General features: G+C 42.4%; 2 protein-coding genes across 2 annotated transcripts; one reads left to right on the top strand and one right to left on the bottom strand.

The window, feature by feature from the left end:
* The first annotated feature begins 3,641 nt into the window (after window positions 1-3,641).
* Window positions 3,642-8,577, top strand: ca6 (carbonic anhydrase VI). Its single transcript, XM_084367735.1, has 10 exons — window positions 3,642-3,797; window positions 4,325-4,504; window positions 4,961-5,109; window positions 5,674-5,769; window positions 6,769-6,835; window positions 6,919-7,076; window positions 7,194-7,320; window positions 7,456-7,539; window positions 7,634-7,666; window positions 7,756-8,577. The coding sequence occupies exons 1-10, from the start codon at window positions 3,707-3,709 to the stop codon at window positions 8,382-8,384; spliced, it is 1,614 nt and encodes a 537-aa protein (XP_084223861.1). The 5' UTR covers window positions 3,642-3,706; the 3' UTR covers window positions 8,385-8,577.
* An 84-nt stretch (window positions 8,578-8,661) lies between these two features.
* On the bottom strand, window positions 8,662-16,893 carry slc2a5 (solute carrier family 2 member 5). Its single transcript, XM_084367736.1, has 12 exons — window positions 16,622-16,893; window positions 16,414-16,512; window positions 16,166-16,326; window positions 15,954-16,078; window positions 14,920-15,072; window positions 14,712-14,837; window positions 14,443-14,630; window positions 14,154-14,264; window positions 13,937-14,038; window positions 10,992-11,067; window positions 10,655-10,782; window positions 8,662-9,042 (listed from the first exon to the last, which is right to left on the bottom strand). Exons 1-12 carry the CDS (start codon window positions 16,667-16,669, stop codon window positions 8,818-8,820), a joined length of 1,542 nt encoding a protein of 513 aa, XP_084223862.1. The 5' UTR covers window positions 16,670-16,893; the 3' UTR covers window positions 8,662-8,817.
* Window positions 16,894-20,338: the final 3,445 nt, after the last annotated feature.

Raw genomic sequence — 20,338 nt, 5'->3', positions numbered from 1 at the left:
AAACAAAACAAATTATACCGAGATGTAGGGAAGATTAAAGAAACACAAAGGCGAGATAGAGAGGTAGGCCTGAACATAGTTAGGGGTCATGGGTGGGAAGTGTGCAGACAGCTGGTAACCACAAAAGAAAAACAGAACAGCTCACAGCTGATGGCGAGAGATACTGAGATGTTGCAGATAAAAGAAGTGGTGCACAAGCAGTGAGGTCGGAAACAAACACATTGTGGGGATAACGTATCTCTTCACCATCATTAATGTGTGTTTGCATGTGTGAATGCATTTGTTTATATAGTGTGACATGTGGTGGGAATGTGTGTATAAATGCTTATACTTATACTTTTTTTATCGTTAAGGTTAAGTTTGATGTTTTCTGCCGTATTGATCTATTCTTAATAACACTGACTTTAGTCCATCAATCCCAACATTTCATCCCAATTCTCTGTTGAGCAGATCAAACTGTAAACGGTTACTTATCCTCATGTTTGTCGGAAGCTACTGTACATCAAAAGTCAAGGCAGAGGGAGACATGTGGTTTGAATCAGCCTGTTAACTATATTGCCATCACAAATCATTGAAACTAGCTTATTAAGTAGGTTGTGGGGATTTTTCCCAACATAGTGCTGGAAGAAATTGGAAAATAAATTCTCATATGGATCATAAATGCAAGAAGACACTGTAAAGGTCAGACTGTATCCCATACTTGAGCACTTGCAGCCGAGAAAAAACCTTGTTCAACTAACTCTCTAATGACAGCGGTTTGTTTTGATTATTTGTTAAACAGTTTAACAGCAGTCTGTATACAGTCTGCAGCTGAATCATATATGTCACGCTCCCTATATGTAGTCTTTAAATTGCTAGGCTTGTTCTTGGCTGGTACAATTGCATCATTAAAGTCCCCAAAACCCTTAAAAACTATGATTGTCCTCAAGGCAAAGATAAACCTGGTGATTTACTGTGGAAGGAGACAGCTCCGCTTCATTTATAAGTGCTGGTGTATGCAAGCTGAGCGCCGAGGGGCCTCAAATCTGTGGCTTTTTAATGATCTCAGACTTAGGGCTTGTAGAAAACACTCTCTTGTCAGTCCACCCGTAAAGGTCAGTTCTGTTTTCTCCACCTGGACTTGTTTAAAGCAGGTTTTTTTTTAATCAGCCTTTAGGTGTTGATAGCCAAACACAAAAACAACTGGTATCAATCAAGTGCAGGCTGCAGAGAGGCTGTAATTCAAGTCTGGAGAGGATGTGATGTGATGGGAACAATGAGACTCTTAAATCAAGGTGAGTCCTTTGATCACCTTCTAATTCAATCAGTTCTAACGCACACACACACACACACACACACACACACACACACACACACACACACACACACACACACACACACACACACTCCCATGAGAGGGCTCTCTTGGACTAAATTGAGTCCTTAATTCCAAATTTATTGTCCCATGGAGAATTTAAATTGCATCATTACTGCAAAGGCCAAATTTAAATCCTAAATCCTCCAATATTAACGTGAGTTAGACGAGAAGAACGATACCACTCTCATGTCTGTGGGTTAAATGTGTACCGACAGTCGGTAAGCCAGTTATCTTAGCTTAGCATAAAGGGGGAAACAGCTAGGCTAGCTCTGTTAAAAGGTAAAATCAGCTTATCGGCAACTGTAAAGCTCAACAATCAATACTTTCTGCCTCAAAGTAGCTCTAATGTTGTTTTGTATTTTAATTTGTATTAGTGATCTGTTTTCTTTTTAACTTTTGTTAAAAAGTTAAAACTAGTGTTTTTGAGTGCCATGAAAGTGCACTATAAATAAAATGTATAATTATTTTCATTCTTAATCTCAATCAAAACAATGAAAACAAAAGACAAAGTTTTGCTGCATTCCATTGCAAGTCCTAAGTCAATATTTCCAGGTCGGTATTCCCGGTTGTTTGTATGGCAAGTCTGACAAGCAACAACAGCAGCTGATTTAACAGCTCAGGCCATTATCAGGAGGAGTAGACTCATATCGCATGCTCGCAAAGACTTCTATCAAGTATTAATTAACTGAATGGAAATGAAAATGGCAACTACAGAGTTGCTGCTTTACGTTTCACAACACGATTAACACACAAAGTACAAAATGATGAAAAGGTAAAAGGTAATTGTTTACTGTGTTCTTGCCATACTGATGGGATGTCAACTGTGTTTATGTCTGTGAAGTTGGGCTTAGTGGATCTTCCGGTTTAGAAATTCTGATTTGGATGGCCGGTACATTGCACTTTTCCGTGCCGTGGGTAACTTTTTGAGTTCAGTGGAATGCGTGAGATCATGGGAGTTGTTGTCATTAAAGTTGCAATGTGTAAGAATTGACCACCTGTTGAGATCACACACAAAAGAAATGGGGGGCAGCAGATTGCTGGAGTAACCGCTAACTGCTACAAACTGTAGCTGCTGTCAGCAAGTTAGCGCAGTTAGCCGTGCAGCTAGCAGTCTGGGCTGGAACTTTGGAGAAAGCAGGGGAGTGTTGGGGTTGACGCTGCAAGCACAGGAGCTTCAGACCGGGACGGCTGGGGCTAGCTGGTTAGCATGCTAACTTAAGTATGCATCTTTGCGAAACAATACATAGAGGTCATAATGTCAGAATGTTATTTACATTCTGTTGAAAATAAAACACGTACATATTGCACCACTGCAGATGAAAATCTATCTACGTGTCTCAGGCAGAAATGTTGATGGGTGAGGTAATGTGATAAAGTTTTATTCCTGTTAGGTTTAGTCATTTTCACCAACGTCACTGATGAATCATTCTCTGAACCGCACCATTACCTTAGTGAAAACTAGGAAACTTGGAAACTCTTGGGTTGATTTAAGGACACAACTTATAGGTCTAGTCTTTCATGGACATTTTAGTGCAGAAAAGTTTAATGTTATATGTTTAAGTCTCACACTCAGTGAACCCCTTACGGTCTTTATGCTAAGCTAAGGTAACCATACAGAAATGAAAGTGGTATCTCACCCAGTTCTCGGCAGGAAAGTGACTTAACATATTTCCCAAAGTGTTGAACTAATCCTTTCAAACCCTTATCAAGTTGTAGTTCTTCCCATAACACACTTATTTCACTTTCCCTTCTATGTGTTTCCTTCATCCATAGTTGATCTGCACACTCACTCAAAACCCCCAGAGCTGAACAGTTGGCATTTAAGGCTCAGGTGGACATGTTGCGACTGGTGTGCATGAACAGGTGATACATGTCATGGTATCCGAGTATTTACAATCATTCGCTCTCATGTCTATTTATTCACTGGTGTGTGTTTTTATCAGACGCCATCTGGGGTTTTTCAGAGTGACTCTGCAGCTTTACCAGCAAAGTGGCAGCTGTTTATTCGAAGTAAGCGAAGTTGAATTAATGTTAGATACTGAGTCATGACTGTGATCCTGCACAGAAAGGCAACAATCTGAAGTTGTTGTCTTTATCTCCTTGTCATACTTTGTTATTCCAAAGTCAAATATGAAACTCTAAAGATAAAAAATCTGAAGTTGCCTGTTTAAATATCACAGTGGAGAGTCAGATAGTCGGTGAGACCTGCTCACTATGGGGCTGCTGGGAAGCTCTGGGCGTTTTCATCGGAGGTTTCAACACCTCCCTTCACTCGGAGTTTAAATGTAGAGAGAAAATCTCTGTGAGGTGTCAGTGTCCTGCAGAGAGAACAGAGAGAGAGACGCAGCGATGGAATTTTTCTCTGCGTTTACGTCCGCTGTTTTGGTCTGTGTTGTCAGTGCTGGGATTCCTCATGATGGAATACACTGGACATACACAGGTAGGCTTTTTTGATTGAAGAACTAAGGAAAAACAGCCAACTTTCATGCGTAATTTGCGCCGGATTTGAAGCTTTTTTCATGCGTAAAACGTGCGCCCCGGTCTTACCAGTGCTAATTTGTTTTGGTGTAAGACAAAAAAGCTGCACATTTAAAGCTTTTTTCTCAAGCTGTGTCAGTATTATCACGCTATTAATAAAGTTATTCGACATTCACCCGAGGAATTTGGCAGCTAGTTCGTCCTTGGTGGCGCGCGCCAAATACCTCGGATGACCTGACTGTGGTTACACCTGGAGCTGACCAGGACAGAGAAGCTAATGCGTGTAGTTGATCATAATATGGGAGTGATTAGTACTATGGGTAAACACATATCAGCTGCTACAATATCCAGTTGAGCAAGTCCTGTGCGTGCCAGCAAAGCCAACAACGTGTGCCTGGTTTTAATACTCCGCAAACAAGCGGGACAAGTGGGTGTGGGTGATTTTTACAATGTGTCAATAGTTTTCGGTCCTTGATCTGATTCCCACAGAGGGAGCTTTGGACCAGATGCACTGGCCGACCAAGTACCCCGCATGTGGCGGCAAGAAGCAGTCCCCGATTGACATCCAGCGGCGCAGCGTGAGACACAACCCGGACATGTTGCAGCTGGAGCTGAGTGGTTATGATGCTCAGAGAGGGAATTTCCTCATGTCCAACAACGGGCACTCCGGTAAGAGAATCCAGCTGGGAGAAAGTGTGTAAATGACTCATTTACTCACCGCTGAAGCATCTCTAGATCCTGAGGTATAAACCACATTTTATGTGACTGCTGACAATTTGAATGTGAAAATATTCACATTTTTTAAAATGATGTCATTCTTAATCGATTCTTTTGTGGTTCACAACAAAATCATGTATTCTTGAAACTTTCCAGAGTTGTGAAATCCATTACAACATCAAGTATGCACAATTTCCCCAGAGCAATGTTGTTGCATGGTATTGATTTGATATGAAAAGTCTGCACTGCATTTACTCCTCATCAATGATAATGATATGTTAATGATATGTTCACTACCTAAAACAAGTCTCAACAGTCTGTTATTTGTAATTTGCATATAGAAAAACTAGAAAGCGAGTGCAAAAGAGAAACACTTTAATATCTAAATATGTTTTATGTTTCCACCAGTTCAAATTGACCTGCCCCCTTCTATGGTGATCACCGAGGGCCTCCCAGGAAAATACACAGCTGTCCAGATGCACCTGCACTGGGGTGGCTGGGACCTGGAGGCCAGCGGAGCAGAGCACACCATAGATGGCATCCGCTACATGGCAGAGGTTGGTTCAAAAAAGACTGACTTTAATAAATTCAACATTGATGTTAGTCTTGAGGAAGCGAGACAGGGCGGACACTAATTGTGACACACAAACATCCTCTTTATATGAAAGCCGTTGCAGCAGTTAGATGCTTTAGCAAAAATAAGTTTCAGCACTGCATTAGTTGATTACACTGCATCAGTTCACTCCCACAGTGTAGAACAATGAAGTACCATAAGAGATCGCCAAAGTATGTCGGGCTGGGATTGCATCAGTATGGAAACCAGAAGAGCCGACAGCTTTTAATTTGAAAACTGATCCTCGCCCTTCTTTTTTCAATTTCATACCCGCCTACATGTTAATGTATTTGACAGAGGCCCTTCTTCTGAATATTTTCCTGATAATATACCTCTTACTGCCTATAAGTCACTCTTACATTGCTTGTTCTGATGAATTTAAGATTTGAACTTTAAACTTTAAAGTGTTCTGTAATGTCTGATGATCTGCCTCTTTTCCATTTGAAAAGCCGGTCATCGGGCATACTTTGGCACCTAACCTGTTCTGCATTTCCACCTTGTTTTCCAGCTCCATGTTGTCCATTACAACTCTGACAAGTACAAGAGCTTCACTGAAGCCAGAGATAAACCAGATGGGCTGGCAGTGCTCGCCTTTTTCTACGATGTACGTAAGCTACACACACTTTTGTTCACTGTCCTCTATGTTCTCCTCTGTCCAAGATCGACAAAGGTTGCCAACACTATTTCTGATACATGACCATCAATGCTGTAATAGGAAGTTAACCAAAAAATAGTCTTTGTTGTGAAATTACCCAATGCCCCCTTTGAAGTGTTTGATATTTTGTTCCTTGGTCATCCTGCTGAGTTGAAAGGCTCCATTGAGAGCTGATTTAAATGAAGACATAATGAATAAGTGCTTGTTTCCAGAGTAATGCTCTGGATCTCAGGCAGCCAGTCTGGCTCTTAGCTGGGAGAGGTCATTGCTGCAGCAACGCCACTGCTGGCATTCACCACAATAGCAGTACACTCAGTACATACTGGCTGAGAGTTAGTAGACAAACTCAGTAAGTAGCAACTGATTTGTTGCTGTAGCGGTTTAAAGGTAAACTATGCAGGATTTGTATGTACAATGTTCTCAACCATCATTTATCACGCACCAGTGGTATGTAGCAGTTTCTGTATCCTCAGACAACCAGCCTTCTGCATGTTTTTTCTTCTTTCTTTTTTTTTTTTTTTGGTCTGTTCGGGAAGTTTCTGAGCTTCAACCTCTGGGCAGTGAAGTGTAGCCCTCAGCCAGTAGCAGCCATGACTCTATAAAACATGGCCAGGTTACATTGCTGCCTCCATCTCTCTCCTCTGCTCTCGGTCTGGCATAAAGAGCTGCAGGTCTGTGTGACCGAGAGCGGGGCTGAGCTATACTGTATATACACACACACACACACACACACACAGAGCAGAGAGGAAGGCAGGGGACAGAATGAAACCTGCACTTCAGCTGTAACTACCTTGAAACAATCAGAAAATATTTGTTTGAGTTTATTTCTCGTATTCACTCACACATTACGTTTGGGTCTTATTTTTGTAATTGTGTCCATCATCCCTTTCTTCTGTTTTGACTGAACCTTTGAGCTTTAATTTTAACACAGCTGTGGTTTACTTTCAGGATGGACATTTTGAGAACACCTATTACAGTGATTTCATCTCCAACCTGGACAAAATCAAGTATGCAGGTGAGGAACTGCACAAAAAGATGAGCTGTCCTTGAGTTTTGTGTTTGAGCCGAACATGATTGATTTTTCTTTGATCCTCACAGGTCAGTCCATGAACATATCGCACATCGATGTGCGCTCCATGCTCCCCGAGAACCTCAACCATTTCTTCAGATACCAGGGCTCCCTCACCACTCCACCCTGCTATGAGAGCATCCTCTGGACTGTGTTTGATACACCCATCACTCTCTCACACAACCAGGTACAGCAGACAGGAAAGCCTTTAATTTGTCATGTTACAGCTGTTATTTATGGAAAGTGACTGTCACTATTTCTAAGCTTATTTTGAGTATTATGTGTTTTTTTCTTCTTTTTTCAGATCAGGAAGCTGGAGAGCACTCTGATGGACATTGACAACAAGACCCTGTGGAACGACTACCGCATTGCCCAGCCTCTCAACGACCGTGTGGTGGAGTCTTCTTTCCTGCCGCGCCTTGGGAAAGGAAGTGTGTAACTTGTTGTGACATTGTGATTACACAATCGGGCAATATCATTTATTCCTCAGAATTGAGCTGGGGCATGACGGAGCATGACCGAGTCTAATCCTTGCTCTTTTTTATATTCACCTTTTGTCTTTTCAGCATTTTGTCGGCAGGATGAAATCGAGTCCAGGCTCCTGAAGATCGAGGGTCTGATAACGTCTCTTGGAAAGCACATTCATTCAGGTGGGAGAGCTCTTAATCATAGACTCTGTTAAAAATGGCTGGATGTGAAATGAAAATGCCCATAATTACTCTCTTTCTTAATTATTGCCTTAAGGTGGACTACGCAACTCAAGGCCGACCAAATATGGTGAGTCCTTTGTTTCCAGCCATGACTTGTGCTCACTAGATGGACATTTCTGGCTCTCCAGTCTGATTCTATTTTATTTGTCTTCCTAGAACCTCGTGGCCTGTTTCCGCTGGTGCTCGACTTCCAGGACAAAAATTCTGGTAGTTATGCCTTGGCCCACCTCAGCCATCCCTTGGACCTGAGTTCCTTCACCGTCTGCATGCACGTCCTGCCTCAAATGGATGATATCGGCACTGTCATCTCCTACTCGGGCAACGGCAACGACAATGAGCTGATGATCTCCATCAGGAGAGATGCAAGAGAGGTGGACCTCTGGATCGGCAACGAGTTTGTCAACCTGCCGCACAACTTCAGGTCCCACGACTGGGCCAACTACTGCATCACTTGGTCGTCCAGCACTGGGGGCGCCGAGCTGTGGATCAATGGCATGGTGGGGGAGCAGCGGTACCTGAAGAACGGTTACACCATCAGCCCTGGGGGAGTGTTCATCGTGGGCAGAGACCAGGATGGATATCTGGGGATCACTAACGAGAACGCCTTTGTGGGGAAGATGACTGATGTCAACCTGTGGGACTATCCCCTGACCACAGCAGACATCCGCGACCAGATGTCATGTGAGAGGAACAGCACCATGGTGGGAAATGTGTTCAGCTGGGGGACCACCAAACTGGGTCTGTATGGAGGCTTGCAGCTGGACAATCAGTACAGATGCTCTTGAAGAGGCTCAGCTGCTTCTGTTAGCGCAAGCTTTAAAATGTCACTGATGAATTTGAAATGTGTTTGGCATGTGTAATGAAGAATAAAATGTCTTTAAGGGCACCTGAGTCAATATTTAATGCAAACTGCATAATAATGCTTCCAACATGTATTGTATTCATATATTTGCATCATTAATAAAGGTTTACAAGGGACTTTTTGGTTTGTCTCATGACTCAAGCACCTCACACGCTGCACACATCAAGTTCCACACTATATTTAAGCAGTAATAAATTACACAAAGACCAATAGTAGCCACAAACAAACAATACATAAAGAGATTGTGTAAGAATTCCTTGTATAATAAAAAGAGAGGCTAAATTAAAACCTTTCCAGTCCATTTCAATACCCCCCAGAGCGGAGACTTCCTCTCCTCTGAATGCTCCCATTTGTCTTCAGAAGGCTGTGACCCTCAGTGCATCCTCCAGGCTCTCTTTGCTCTCTTTCAATGGCAGATCTCCATGGCCCAGTTTGATCTCCACTTTGTTCCTCTTGGCGAACATCTGGCTGATCTCCAGAAAGGTTTTGCTCTTGGTCTCTGGGACCACCAGCCAGATGTAGACCAGTGTGACCAGGCAGATGACAGAAAAGATGATGAAGCTGTAGGAGCCCAGACCCGCCTGGAGGGAGATGAGGGAGAGGAAATGTGATCAGTGTGTCCTCAAGATGAAATGTTGCAAATATTTCAGAAAAGGTTGGTTGGATTTAAACCGCAGAAAAGGTGAGGGGAAGTGTGATTTGCACGCTACTTTTGTTGGAAAGCTCTTCTTTTAGTTTCTGTTATTCAAACAAATTCCTCCCTTGTTTGCAGTTTGGTTTGTAGATTATAACTTGAGAGGAAGTAAACATGAGTCAAGCATCATGTTTATATCTAAGATTACAACACCAAGTCCTGAGCAATGCCTCCTCTGATGGAAGAAACATGATTTGGGAATAAACGATTCTTAAAGATTCCCTCCAAGTAAGAAGAAGTAAGACTTTATGTCTGATGTGGTTTAAAAAGTATAATTATTTTGTGAAATATCAATTAAAAAATAAAAAATCACAATTCAGTTCTCTGTCGCTTACTTAATCATTCTGCTCATTGAAGGTCAAACAGTCAAGTGCAGCATCAACAAGCAAAACACATCTTTGAGTGCAGTAGGAATAGAGCACTTGAAAATAACTCTCAATCTTTGTAATGTGTAGATTTTAAAATTGCTTGTTGAGTTTCATTTGAAATTATATGCTGTCTAAGTAGGATTAGTTTGTCTGAAGGCTATGAAAAGTATTTCTAGTTTGTCAATGAAAATTAATTATTTTGCATTGACCATTCAGTATTTTCTATTGACTTCTTGTCATCTGACCCTTCAGAAGTAGTTAGCCATTTTGGAAAATGTGCTCAGAGACAGAGGGAAGGATTGATACCACTCTCATGTCTGTCTATCAAATATGTAGCTACAGCCAGTAGCCCTTTGGCTTGGCTTAGTATACAGACTTGAAATGAGGCAAACGAGACAGAAAATTGCTACAGAGACACAAAAGTACCACAAAGAGACAAAAGTGCCACAAAGAGATGCCGGATTTCTGTCTCTTTGTGGTAGGAGGGTCAGCTCTGTCCTGGACTGTCCACTGGACTCCATAGAGGTGGTGGGTGAGAGGAGGATGTTAGCCAACCTGTTGTCAATCATGGACAACACCTCTCACCCCCTGCACCAGACTGTGGAAGCCTTGAGCAGCTCTTTCAGCAGCAGACTCTTACACCCACTGTGTAAGAAGGAGCGCTACCGCAGATCATTCATCCCCACAGCCATCAGACTGTTTAACTCAAGCACTACATGAACAGTCACTTTCCACCCACTTGTTTGCTTTTGTAAATATCTTGTTTTTTCCTTTTATTTTCTATTTAATATTTCTGTTTTTCTAATTCTTACTTGTACTGTTGCACCTCGAGCTGTTGTAACGTGTGAATTTCCCCGTTGTGGGATAAATAAAGACAATCTTAATCTCAATCTTAATCTTAAACTTGCTGACAGAGATGAGAAATCCCCTTGCCTTGCCTTGAACTAAATATTTGCCTGTAAAACTGAAAACTGAAGTAAAGTGATTCAAAATATGAAATTATCAGATCACACTCAGGAAGGGACTTGGAGTTGATGTTTACGCTTCAAAACATCTGTAACTAATTACAATTCAAAATAATAAACTTTCATTTCCCCCAATGTGAGAGTTCTTAGAAATTGTGTAACTGACCTCTAGGAAGGGGAAGATGAGGCCAACAGTGAAGTTGGAGAGCCAGTGGACGGAGCCTGCGACCATGAAGGCGGCGGGCCTGGCCGACTGCCTGAACATCTCAGTGGTCACCACATAAGGAATGGGACCTAGAGAGATCCCACAGATGTGGTCAACCACAAACAAAACACTGGAGACACATCATCAGTCTTTAGGGTCACAGTCAGGATGCTCATGTCTCAGATTTACAACATATATCATTACATGTCTGCTCACATCCAAACAACACTTCAGCTAATGGAGCACCCTTGTTGTAATCAGTGTGTGTGTAAATAACCACTGGCGGGGGCAGACTCACTGGGTCCTATGGCATGCCCTATGACGTAGATGATGACACAGGCGATGCTGACGTAGGGCATCCATGTCACACTCTCCTGTCAACACAAACCAGAAGCTGTTGTTATCATTAACCGGTCACACTGATGCTTTTCTTCACTTTTTTCCCTTTAAATCGTGCCTTTGCTCTGAACTGAGAACAACTGCCTGTGTGACGGTGTTGGATGCAGGTGAGATTACAGGGTTAAATGGGGGCAGCAAAGTCTTTGTGGTTCTGTCTAATGGCCGGTGTTTCTCATACGTTTTGTGAGTCTGTGTTTATGTCTCAAAGTTCTCATGACCCCAGCGAACAGACATGTCAAGTCAGCATTTCATTTTCCAGACCAAGCTCTAAATGTATGCTATATAAACATTACAGTAGTAAATTGTATTGCTGCTGCTTTGACTTCATACTCCATCACACTGGAATTTAACGAAACAGTGACCATGAGGTTAAAGTGCTGACTCTCAGATATAAATGGATGGTTCTCTCTGCCATGGTGACAGCTCATTTCTAATCTTTTTTTTTTTGCACTTTTTTTCTCGAGCCAGATTGTCATTCGCTAACCTCTTCTGTCATCTCAGATCCTGCCAATCCCCCTCTGGCTGCAGTCGAATAGTCTGTAATGCTAAGGAACATACTGACTGAGTGAAATATCCTAGAAAGGAAAAGGAGATAATGCCGTACTACAATTTCTTGCAGCCCTAGTGTAAGTGCCGCTAGATTATCTTAGCACTGCGGTCATCTTTTCCTAAGTCATTATGAATTCCCCTTCACATCTTTCCTTGACCGTATGATGTTTTCCATCGAGCTCAAGGAAGAGTGTTCAGGAAAATACAGGGTGTATTTCACCTTTCGAGTGGTAAAATGTGGTCCTAGTGACATTTTTTGTAGCGGGATCTACCACAGAAGCAGTTTTGAGTACTTTACCAAGTGTCTGTCTGCCTGTGGAAAAGATTGGAATGGTCCGACCAAGGGGGCCGGAAGGGGGGGTTGCCCTCTTGCTTTACGCTCATGGCACACATTCATAGTCCTGGACCAACCTTTTGTAGGGGAACTACCACAGAAGTGGCTTTGAGTACACTGTTAATTAACTTTACTTGAAAAAAAAACTCGACTTGGCACTTAAAACCAAACAAATATAATGACCTGTTCTTCAGTATCATGAAGCCCAAATTTAAAAGGTATGATGTTGTTTTGTCACCAGACAGTATTTCTTTAACCCTCATATGACCAACTCTGTAATTATGGATGACATGAACATGAAAATCTCTCCTGTCTTTACCATCCATCTGACTTAACACAGCATCAGTCATGCTGGTGCTCTGCGGTTGTGTCTATACGTTTCATGTCCTGTTATGGTGCCTGCCTTTTGGGTTTTCAATTTTTTTCTTCTGCCTCTTTGGATTTGATTGCCTGTCCTGCTTCATTGTATGTTACTGACCTCCTGCCTTGTAAACTGGGGATTTACTTGACAGGTTCTTCCTGTGAGTCCTGTTTTTGAATCCACACCCTGTGTTACTGAGCCACAACACACACCCATTTAAAAAAAGACTTGATCAAAGCACAGAAAATTTACATAAGATTAGATTTTTTTCTTTTACGTCACACTGGTAGATAGTTTTTATTCATGCTTGCTGGTACTTATTCCTGTGGTGGATCTGGAGGATAGCACAGGAGTTAGTACCAGAGGGACCTCTGGTGGATCCACCAGAGGTCCCTCTGGTACTAACTCCTGTGCTATCCTCCAGATCAGATCAGCTGCCTGCAATCAGCACTCTCCCTGTTCAATCAGTTCATCACCCTGTGGGAGTATATTAGATCTTTACCTCTTGGCTCACCTTCTGTTTGAAGATCTTAGTTTTTGGTTCTTGACTGCAACCATGTACACTCAAAAAGAGGGAAGGGTCATTACGTCACTGAATCTTGCTTTGACAACAGAATGTGGTGTCAGCTGTATTGAAGTCAATGGTAGATGCATGGAGAAAATGCAAGAAGACACTTTAGAGAGTAGGTCAACCACTGATTACTTTTCAGGGCTGATAATGTTGTGACCAAACTGCGCCCGTCTGTCCCAAAATCAGTCATTAACCTACTCTTTGAAGTGTGTTCTTTTATTTTCGGAAAGCATTTCTTCATCAGAAGTCTCAATGCACCTCCCATAGACTTTAATACAGCTGTCACAACAGTCGGGCACCAAAGCAAGATTCAGTGACGTTAGTTTCCTCCTTTTTTAGGTTCCTTGACTGCTACCAGCCTTAAATTTAAGGATTTTCGTGAGGTCTCCTGTGTGTTTCTGTGCTTCAGTCTTCTTTCTCTGCCACCGTTAAACTTTTATGGCCGAATCGTAAAATGTTCTCGACCATCAAGGTGACAGACCTTGAAGGGAGTTGGTTTGAGGACTCAGCAAAAGAAAACAGGCACGATGTAAAGGTGGAACATCACCAGGGAAAGTATAAAAGTGTCTACTGATGTTTGGGTTGCTGACTTTCAACCATATGTCTAACATGATGACTTAATATAACTATATTCATTTGTACTTTACATATTGGTCTGTTACAATTGCAGGATTATGTCTGCAAAAGGCTACAAATCTACCAACACAATTCACTTGATGTGGATGTAATCTTCCTCAAATTAAAGGTAAATGTCGGCACTTTGATCTCTAAGTCATTGTTTCATTTCAAATATAATTTGCTGGATTACAGAGCCAGAGCAATCGATCTGTTAGTAATCTGTTCTTGAAAATTAACCAACGACATATAATAAATCTGTCCTGAAACCCTGTATGACTCAGTCTCCACAATAAATCTCCTGACCTCAAGGTTGAGAAACAAATCTGCCGGCTTATTTGGAAGCTGAGCCACTCGAGGGCAGCAGAGTAACGTGTTGAGGCTGTGAACCACAATGATGCTTTCACATGGTACCTGGAAGTTGAGAGCGACAGTGAGCAGCACACAGGCTGCACAGCAGATCCCAAAACCGCAGAGGAGGAGCAGCCGTCGCCCCGAGGCCTCCACGATGAAGACCTGGTGAAAACAAATTCACTGTTCAGAACATTTGTCTCCTGCTGATGTGATCAAACACCAGATGGTAGATTTCAGCTCCTCCCCTCAAAGGTTTACTTGTTAACAGGATACCTACAGCAGCTATGGTCATGAAGACATTCACTGCACCTGTTCCCACAGTGACGTACTGGATATCATTCTCCTTCACTCCTGCAGTGGCATAGATGCTGTCTGCATAGTAGTAGATCTGAGGAGGGAGAGAGAAATGCCGTAAGGTTAAATAATTAGCCGAGAATTTATACTGTAGTTATAAATGGCAGAATGAAGTTGTTGTTGATGCACATTGATCTGTGTTATATCTGAGACAGAGTCAGTGTGGGCATCGGTGGGTCAGGGACAAGGACAAGGACAACGGCATGGCTCACCGCATTGACCCCCGACAGCTGCTGGCCCATGTTCATGATGATGATGGAGACCAGCTGCCAGCGAAGGGAGCGCTGGGACAGCAGGCTGAGCACAGACAGACGGCCCTCGGCCCTCTCCGACTGGTCCTCCAGACGCATCTCTGACAGCTCTTCATCCACATCTTCGCAGCCACGCAGACGCTGAAGCGCTGAGGATGACAGAGCATACAGACTTCCATAATTTACAGCTTCTGTTGCTAGTTTTTGAGGCAGTTCTAGTGTTTTCTCACCTTTCTTTGCTGTCTTTTCATCTCCTTTCTGGATGAGCATGTACCTGGGGCTCTCTGGGAAGAAGGGCAGCAGCAGGAGCTCTATCACGGCAGGAATCCCAGTCAGACCCAGCATGAGGGGCCAACCTGGACACAGAGCGGACAGAGACTTTATACAAGTAATCGGCTGTCATTATGTGCTGTTTCATCTAATCAATGAGTATTTTACCTGCACTGTTGCCCAGGATGTTTCTGATGCCCAGTACTTGTGCACAGAGGATGCCAATGGTGATGAAGAGCTGTGGTATGATGCCGAGGGCTCCCCTCAGGTTTTTTGGAGAGAGTTCTCCCAGATACATGGGCACCACGTTGGATGAAAGACCTGCAGACAAGAAAAAAAACACGATAAGTTAATCACAGTGGATTTCCTTTATCATGATAATCAATAATGAATATCCTCACAAGTGTCTTGAAGGCCCCATATTATGCTAATTTTCAGGTTCATACTTTTATTTTGGGTGTCTACTTCAAAATGTTTTTGTGCTTTTATGTTTGAAAAACATTATTTTTCTCATATTGCCCATTGCTGCAGCGCCTCTGTTCACCCTCTGTCTGAACGCTCTGTTTTAGTGCCCGTGTCTTTAAGGCCCTCCTCCTGAGATGCCCAGTGTACTCTGATTCGTCAGCTCTCAGCCCACTCTGTATCTCCTCTGAAGGTGTTTTTGCAACCACAGCCGTACTTGGGGCGTGGCTGAGGGCGGAGACTGTTTGTGACATCACAACATTTTTGAAGTCCTTGCCCTTGCACTAAAAGTGCTTGATTTTGCCCCTGACAGGCTGAGGTTATCTTAAGTGTCTGACAACATTACAGAGACAATTCCAAGATGGAGAAGGAGATGGAGCTTTTTGTTAAAGAGTAAGATCATTTTTGTAACGATGAACACAAGTCTCATTCAAGGTGAGTCATTACAGATCATCAGGTAGACATTGGTAGACATAACTTTGAAGGTCGAAGGTGCCCTAAAGGATAACGTTGAGGTGGTCAACTGGAACAAATCGAAAATCTTTTGGTACTTTTGAAGTATTAACACACCAACACATGTGAATAAAGGGCCCAGGTTTAAAAATACCGTAATTCCTCTTTAAGAGTTTTTAAAATATTTTGATGATAATCGCGATAACAGTGTGAATTTCCAGGACAATCTCGACATGAAATGTTCATGCATACAACCATGATAACATGACCAGTTGAACGTATCTGACCTGCACAAATTCCCACTATGAACCTGGCCACGATGATGATCTCATAGGACTCTGCGATCTCACTGACTCCCATCATCACCGCGGGGACGATGGAGAAGATATTGTTGAAGAGGAGGGTGCCCTTCCTGTAGCAGAGTCACATCAGTCAAACAAGTCTACACTTTCTAGTGTGATATATCCACTCTCAGATGGTGCTTAATGTGTAACATTACCTCCCTAGTTTGTTGACCAGAGGGGCCACCATCAGAGAGCCGAAGAAGCCTCCGAGCGGGTACATGGACACAGACAGAGACCACAGCAGAGTGAGGAGGTTGTTCTCCATCGGGCTGCCATAACGCTTCAGGTAGGTGGTGTTATAGAACTGCTTCATGAACTAAAGGGAGAGAAACACATCATCATATAAGTGACAACAACCTTTATATCACTGTGAAGTTACATTGAATATTTTTGGTTTGGTTACCGTTGATGGAGAGTTGATCACAGCAACATTATATCCATACTGGAACGATGAACCAAACGCAGATATGAGCGTCGCCAATGCCAGGACCATAGTTAATCTCTGTTGGGGGACATCATGTGAAACCTCTTTTTACAACACAACATCATGCTTACACTATTTACAGACAAAACCAACATAGATGTGATGATCAGAATTGGCATTAACTCACCCCTCTCCCCTCCACAGGCTTCCCCCAGTCCTCATTTTCCTTCGCCATGGCTGTGTTTGGACTCACTTTGTGTAATAATAACAGCTCACTTTGTCATTCCTGCACCACTGGTCTCTGCCTGCCCCTTGGACTCGAGATCAGAGAGCGTAGCGGTGGTTTACAGCTTGGCTTCGGTTATTGTTTTCATGTTGCTGACTGTGCTCTCGGCTTCAGGAAATTTTGTATGCAATAAAATTGAGATATATTAAATAAGGCCCTGGGCTGATTCTTGATATCTGAGACTTTTATTGCAACTTCAGCTAAATGAGCTCAATTGATTGGAGCTACAGCTGTCGTTAAAGGCTGGCATTATGTTATCATCATAATGATAACGCCACACGAGTGTCTTTATTGCTTATCCACCTTCAGGCTAGATTACAGACGAGGTGTTATCACTAAATGACGACACAATGCTGAAATCACACACAGTCGGAGAGACTTCAGTGTGGATCCTTGTATAATCTGAAGGATTTATCTGTTCTCACGCTGAAGACAGTTCATCTCACACACTGATTAGCGAATAGACTAATTTTCTGCAGAGACACAACAGCTGCAAATCTCTTTTCATGTGTGCTCTGTCTTTGCTTCGTCACGTGCTGCATTGCCTCTTATCTCTAAAGCTGTTTGTCAATACGACGGCCCTGAGGCTGTTTGCTCTTAAAACTGGATGTTGTTTGCTTCTGGTATGCCTCACTGCCAAAACAAGCCTTACATGTACGTCTGAGAATGGATCATGCTGGAAGGAAATAGAGTCAGAAGTCAGATATGCTCAGAGCAAAATATCACAAAAGATGTACTGTTAAATAAAGTAGTCAGTATTTTCTTAGGAGACCACTTATATATTTTAATACTGTTAACTAAAATCAATGCAGTGGTGTAATCTTTTAAAGGAATAAGGAAGACCCCACAGACTTATATAGACTGCTAAAACAGCTTGTTATCAGGAAATCTTTCCATCAACATTAAAAATAAAATAGTTTCGATCCAGCAAAATGTTTCAAAAGCTCAGTGTTTAAAAGATGCAAAAAAAGTGGTTTTTTTTTTACTCCAGCTGAATACAGAGTTGCAGGATTTTATGGAGTTTCTTGCTTGGGTTGTTTTTACTAGATTTAGCACAAGGGTGCAATAAAATCAAGCTTGCTGTCACATTCTGCCTCTCTCTCCCTCCTCCGGCCACACTTTCACTTCCCCAGACCCCTTCATTGTCATCCTCTACCTGTCCACCAGATTCTCTCAGGCTTTCCCAACCGTCTCACTCGCCTGTTTCCACTTTCTCTCATCAGCCCTGCAGTATTTATCAGGGTTCCCACAAATTCAAATTCAAGAACTTTTCAAGGACTTCTCAGGACCAATATTCTCAAATTTAATGACCTGACACAACATATTTTTCAGGCACAAATGAAGGTTAATTACTGTTACAATGCCGAGGACTTTTATAATCAGAACTAGCAGGCATTACAGAAGGACACAGACAATAATTAAACAGAGAGAGGCCTGAATGTGTGAACGTTTATACATTGTGTTGTGTTACAGTGCTCTGTACAGGTACAAAATTGTACTAATTACAAAACGTTAAGTTAAATTTCTATATGTGCACAAAATTTAGAAATTCAAGCACTTTCAATGTGTGTCCATGACAATTTTCAGAAACTTTCAAGGCCTTGATCCCCCTAATATACAAACTCTCAAGGGTTTTAAGGACCCACGAGTAGAGCCTGACCAATATATCAATATATATTGGCATCTGAAGTTTATTGTAAATATGTAAAATATCCTGCCTCCATTGTATGTCTTTGTCACAAGTGTTTTATAACCACATTTGAGGGAGCATTACAAAAAATGTGTGTGTGTTTAGGCCGATATATTGACAGTGGACATTTTTACTTACCTAATATCATATCAGCATCAGCCCCACAAATCGAGTATCAGCCGAGCTTTACCTTTGAGAACCCTGCGGTGGTGTAAGGTAGTTAAAACAGGCTGGCTCTTACGATGGTCCCCATAGAAAGTAGTTTGTCAAAAAAACACAGAGCCCTTCCTCTCTACCTGGACTGTCTTCATTTGGCTCCTTGCCTTGCTCCCTTGTACCACTCAGATGTGTGACAGCAGCTACATGTATTTTGAGGAGTGAAAACTTAAAACATGACGGAGCCATTTGCAGGATCTCTCATTAGGAGAATGCACCCATGAGGTCACACTGAGATGATAATATAATAATGTTTTCTCATGGGAAACAAACGGAAACTGTGACCTTTTGGCCTCAAAGGAAGAATGAGGAACACATGAAGACAGACGGACATTGCAGCGTGAGCTGGGACATTTAGGGAATATATAATCTGAAATGTTTTTTTATTACATGTGTAAAAACTGTTCTGTCAGATCTAATTAAAACGTCCTGTCGCAGCTCTGACCTACTGCCCATTACCTTTGGTGGACAATGTGTTTGACAATTGGCTCCGAGAACGACTGACGCGGCCAAATGAACAGCCTGTGTTGTGGCAAAAAAAGGCTTCCATTAACTTGACTAGTGAATGGTCACCCTGCGCAGCGTAGTACGGCCCTCTGGTACTCTTTAACGTAATGAATTAAGTGGGCAGAGAGCCAGCAGAGGAGAGAGCAGAACCCTCATCCTTAAGTGTTTATTAAGGCTCCAGTTACCTCAATGTCAGCCAAATCTCTGAATGCACACAATGGATTAATTCCTGCAGGAAATACAGTAAGTGTCGGTCCTCTGTGTGGCCTCTGCCGTCCTCAAGGACAGAAAACTGTCCACTGGCCGTTTTGGATGTCATCAGCATAAACAGCTGCCTCCATTTTCCCAGACACGGTATCCAGTGCTATGTCAGTGTTACTGATGGTCCTGAGGGAGCGAACTCTGCACTGTGTCGCATGAATCTAGACCACAGATAAAATTAGATTGTATGGAAACTGTTGATCTCATAAAAACTGCGTATTTATGTTTTTAATATTTTCAGTGTAAACAGTAAAAGTCTCCATGTTCAGGATTAAATGTATGAGAACTTACTGCCCTCATGAGATCAGTGCTGTTGCTGTGTAATGAAAAGTGTGTCTGACCTGATATAAAGGCTTATTACAGCAATATCATGCACCTCTACATTGCCTAATTCATCAAACAGACCAAACAATACCTCCCAAAATAAACACTTGCCCTTTGTGAGAGTCAAACTTGAGGATAAGAGGAAATTGGCTGTCAACATGGTGCAGTTTCTCCTTTCTCACCTTTCCCAAACATCAACACAGTAATGAATCTTATTTGAATGCAGGCCTGTTAAGACTCAATGGATCTTAGACAATATTTTAAAGAGCTTGAGGAGGTATTGTCGTGATTGTAAACCAGGTCAGTCCCATGAGGTTCAGTGGGTTCATACATCTCGTTGGTATGCATTCGGCCTGCAGCTCAGTCGGGCAAACAGGAGCCAACAACAGCAGGGGTCAAAGGAGAAGTGAGGCGCTGGTTTCAAGGAGGAAGGATGGCATGTGATGATGATAGGTCATGCATCCTTACCGCAATGATCGTGATGATGTAGAGTAAATTTTGGTGACATGTTGAAAAGCGATTGGCTTTTGCAACTGCTGTCTGAAAAATGTTGCAACTATGAAGTGATGCAAGAATAAAAGGTTTTGACAAAGACATCAAGGTCTGGCATGAGCAGCGTC

Source organism: Pagrus pagrus (assembly GCF_965226575.1).
Source record: "Pagrus pagrus genome assembly, chromosome: 11".
Taxonomy (NCBI): domain Eukaryota; kingdom Metazoa; phylum Chordata; class Actinopteri; order Spariformes; family Sparidae; genus Pagrus; species Pagrus pagrus.
The sequence above is the reverse complement of the archived record's forward strand: the minus strand, read 5'-3'. Positions and strand labels throughout refer to the sequence as shown.